This window comes from Sinocyclocheilus anshuiensis, unplaced genomic scaffold (assembly GCF_001515605.1).
Source record: "Sinocyclocheilus anshuiensis isolate Anshui unplaced genomic scaffold, SAMN03320099.WGS_v1.1 scaffold501, whole genome shotgun sequence".
NCBI classification, from domain to species: Eukaryota; Metazoa; Chordata; class Actinopteri; order Cypriniformes; family Cyprinidae; genus Sinocyclocheilus; species Sinocyclocheilus anshuiensis.
The window spans coordinates 60835-64091 of record NW_015540866.1 but is presented as its reverse complement, the minus strand read 5'-3'; the positions used below and the strand labels follow the sequence as shown (position 1 = coordinate 64091).

Sequence of the window (3257 nt, the reverse complement as noted above, 5' to 3'; positions counted from 1 at the left end):
ATAATTACTGCTCAACATTGGTTAAGACTGTGTCTTACAGTTTGACTAACTAGCATTTAACCAAGTGGTAATCAGTCTTACTTTTTGGATTCAAATTAGACCAATAACTGACTACAAAAAGTTCTGACCAGAAAAAACTAAATAAATAATAGAAGAATGAGTAACGAGTGATCTACGCCGTATATAGTCCCCGCAGCAGAGGTGTGTAGCGCCCCCAGCGGCAGCGCCGGAGAACTGCAGCCCTTAACTCCTTCCTCGCCTGCTGTTTGTGTCCTATCTCGCTGGAAGATGGCGACCAGAGTCCTTCAGAGCTCCTGCTCAGGCCTTTATCAGGCGAAGCAGGGACACCTTACCGCTGTTATCAGGTTTGATCTCGATAAGCGTTATAAATGTGCGAGCGTTGTGCTTTAGCGAGACACGGGAGTTTCTACACGCCGTTGCGCATTAGATAAAGACTACTAGTACTACTGCTAGCAGATATATAACTTGCAGACACTTTATTAATGTGCTGATTGTACAGAGTCTGCGTCATGTTTGCTGCGGGAATCAAAGGCGTGCGCACGCGCTGCTCAAGGTCATAACTCATAACTCATAACTCAGGTTATGGTAAAGACAGTATGGAGAGCTTTTGCTTGCATGCACTGATTAATAAAAGGCTGTCATAGTTATCGGTGTGATTGATGAATGATGCATGCAGAATATCAGAAACACATGATCATCTGACATACAGCCTCAGTTAATACTGTACTGTGACTGTTTCTGAGGACAGAAGCGTGTTTGGGCTTATCATGCAATGCAGCATATATGACCGTGGAGCACAAAACCAGTCATAAGAGACGATTCACATCATCTGAAAGCTGAATAAATAAGCTTTCCATCGATGTATGGTTTGTTAGGATCGGACAATATTTGGCTGAGATACAACTATTTGAAAATCTGGAATCTGAGGGTGCAAAAAAATCTAAATATTGAGAAAATCATCTTTAAAGTTGTTCAAATGAAGTTCTTAGCAATGCATATTACTAATCAAAAATTAAGTTTTGATATATTTACGGTAGGAAATTTACTAAATATCTTCATGGAGCATGATCTTTACTTAATATCCTAATGATTTTTGGCATAGAAGAGAAATCTATAATTTTGACCCATACAATGTATTGTTGGCTATTGCTACAAATATACCCCAGCGACTTAACACTGCTTTTGTGCTGCAGGGACACATGTGTACTGTATCAGAGCTCTGTGTACTGTTTCAGGGGTCTGTCGGCGTCTAATAACCGGAACCGAGAGGACAGCTGGTTCAAATCACTGTTTGTGCGGAAGGTGGACCCCAGAAAAGACGCTCACTCCCATCTGCTAGCCAAGAAAGAGGACAACAACTTATATAAAATCCAGTGTAGGTTCTGCCCTCTGCTGCGAGACGCCTCGGCGCTTGTGCGACGTGTTCATTAACTCTGGTTTATTGCTTGTGTTGCAGTTCACAACGTGAAGCCCGAGTGTCTGGAGGCGTACAACTCTCTCTGGTGAGCCACTCTCCTCAGTGTTAATTACATGCTTTTATCGTCTTGGATCTGATGTGACTGCTGAGCTTCAGCGCACGTGTCCTGCTCTCTGGTGCGGTCAGTGATTGGCAGCAGAGCCCTGATTAATCACGTCTCGGTGTGCTTGTGTCCGCAGTGCCGAGGTGCTGCCGTTCATCCACAGCGACAGCACTTACCCGTGTGAGCTGGTGGGCACCTGGAACACCTGGTACGGAGAGCAGGACCAAGCTGGTAGGACAGCCTCGCAAACCCAGGAGCATAGACCTTTCTCCTGAGTAACCTAAGTTCCGTTTGGGTGCTCTCGTGTCCTGGTCTACATAGAAACACATGTTAAAACGGGGTCAACACCATCGACTGAATTGAAGCTTTTTCAGTATAACTAAATGTAGGGGAGAGCGGGGCACAAAGTAACACTTTTTGACTTTCTCAGTTTGTGTAAATCCACATGGGGCTCAGAATATACTTTTTTTTTTAATCTACAGTCATTTTAGTACAAATATGTCACTTTGTTTCATAATTAGAGTGTATACGTTTTTCTTTATTTACCCTCAAGAAATGGAAGTGAAATGTGACAACATGCCCCGTAGGTGGGGTACATTGTAACATCTGAGGGGCACGTTGTAACATGACAGCTTAAAACGTTATCTGAACGCGTGAAAAAAATATACAAGACAAACTATAAAATTATTATTTTTTTCAAATAAAATAATGGCGTTTTTTAAGAACGTAATTCCGTTACATGTAACTAGTTACTCCCCAACACTGTTAATGGCTGCAGTCGTATCTGATGACGTCTGCAGGTGGCGCTGTTCACACAGAATCACAGGACTTCCTCGTGCTCACCTTATGTTTGAAAATGCATTTACATGTCGTGAAGGGTTCAATGTTTTGCTGTATGAGGTCCTGCATGCGTCTAGCTGAACTGAACTGATGGTCAGCAGTGAGCTCATGAGTGCAGAAGCCTGTTAAAGCGCTGCTGTCTCGCAGGACTTCCTGGAGCCATCAGCTACCGACAGCACAACCGCGAGGCAGTCGGAGGCTTCTTCTCTCAGATAGGAGACCTCTACATGGTGCATCATCTCTGGGGTGAGAATGAACACATGCCACCAGAAACACTTCATCAAGTCACGGTTACAGACTGTTTCAAAGCAGCTGCGCATTAATAAACAGGAAAATAACAGAATCGATGATGCAAACGTAATCAAATACAGGGCTTAAAGTTCTCCGGCGTGTGGCGTTTAGCTGCGGGACAATAAGATAGTACTTGTTGATATAACGTTCGAGTCCATGAGTTCGCCTACCAATGTATGAGAGGAGCACAGCTTTCACTCTCAAACAAACTAACATTACTAGCCAATCAGACATTTTTGGTCCTATAAACATGAGATGCGCATAATAGTATCCAGCTGCAGAGTCGCAGCTGATGAGCGCGGCACATTCTGAAAAAGCTGCGAGGCGCAATGCTCAGATTTCCATCTAGAGCCATATCTATATAGAAAAGCTATCTTCTATATAATTAACGGAGCTTTGTAAACAGCTCAGAGTAATCACGTCATCTCCATAAGAACGATATGATTGCCAGAACAAATTTACCTGTAGTTTTGAAAAGGTCCTGTTCACACATTATCTCTTAACGGTAATTTACCAGTGAAGACTGTATGTGTGAAAGGGGCTAAACTCTTCCTCTGCATATGCGGTGAGTTTGGGTTGCTTAAC

At 43.3% G+C, this 3257-nt stretch overlaps 1 protein-coding gene across 1 annotated transcript in view; it reads left to right on the top strand.

Moving 5' to 3' along the window:
* Nucleotides 1-240: 240 nt before the first annotated feature.
* Nucleotides 241-3257, top strand: part of LOC107688067 (protein NipSnap homolog 2-like) — a 13525-nt gene continuing 10508 nt past the window's right edge. Inside the window, exons 1-6 of the mRNA XM_016485617.1 lie at nucleotides 241-365; nucleotides 1257-1396; nucleotides 1478-1523; nucleotides 1678-1813; nucleotides 2320-2419; nucleotides 2529-2627. Coding sequence (XP_016341103.1) covers nucleotides 289-365; nucleotides 1257-1396; nucleotides 1478-1523; nucleotides 1678-1813; nucleotides 2320-2419; nucleotides 2529-2627 — 598 coding nt within the window. The 5' untranslated portion in view covers nucleotides 241-288. The remainder of the gene's footprint in view (nucleotides 366-1256; nucleotides 1397-1477; nucleotides 1524-1677; nucleotides 1814-2319; nucleotides 2420-2528; nucleotides 2628-3257) is intronic.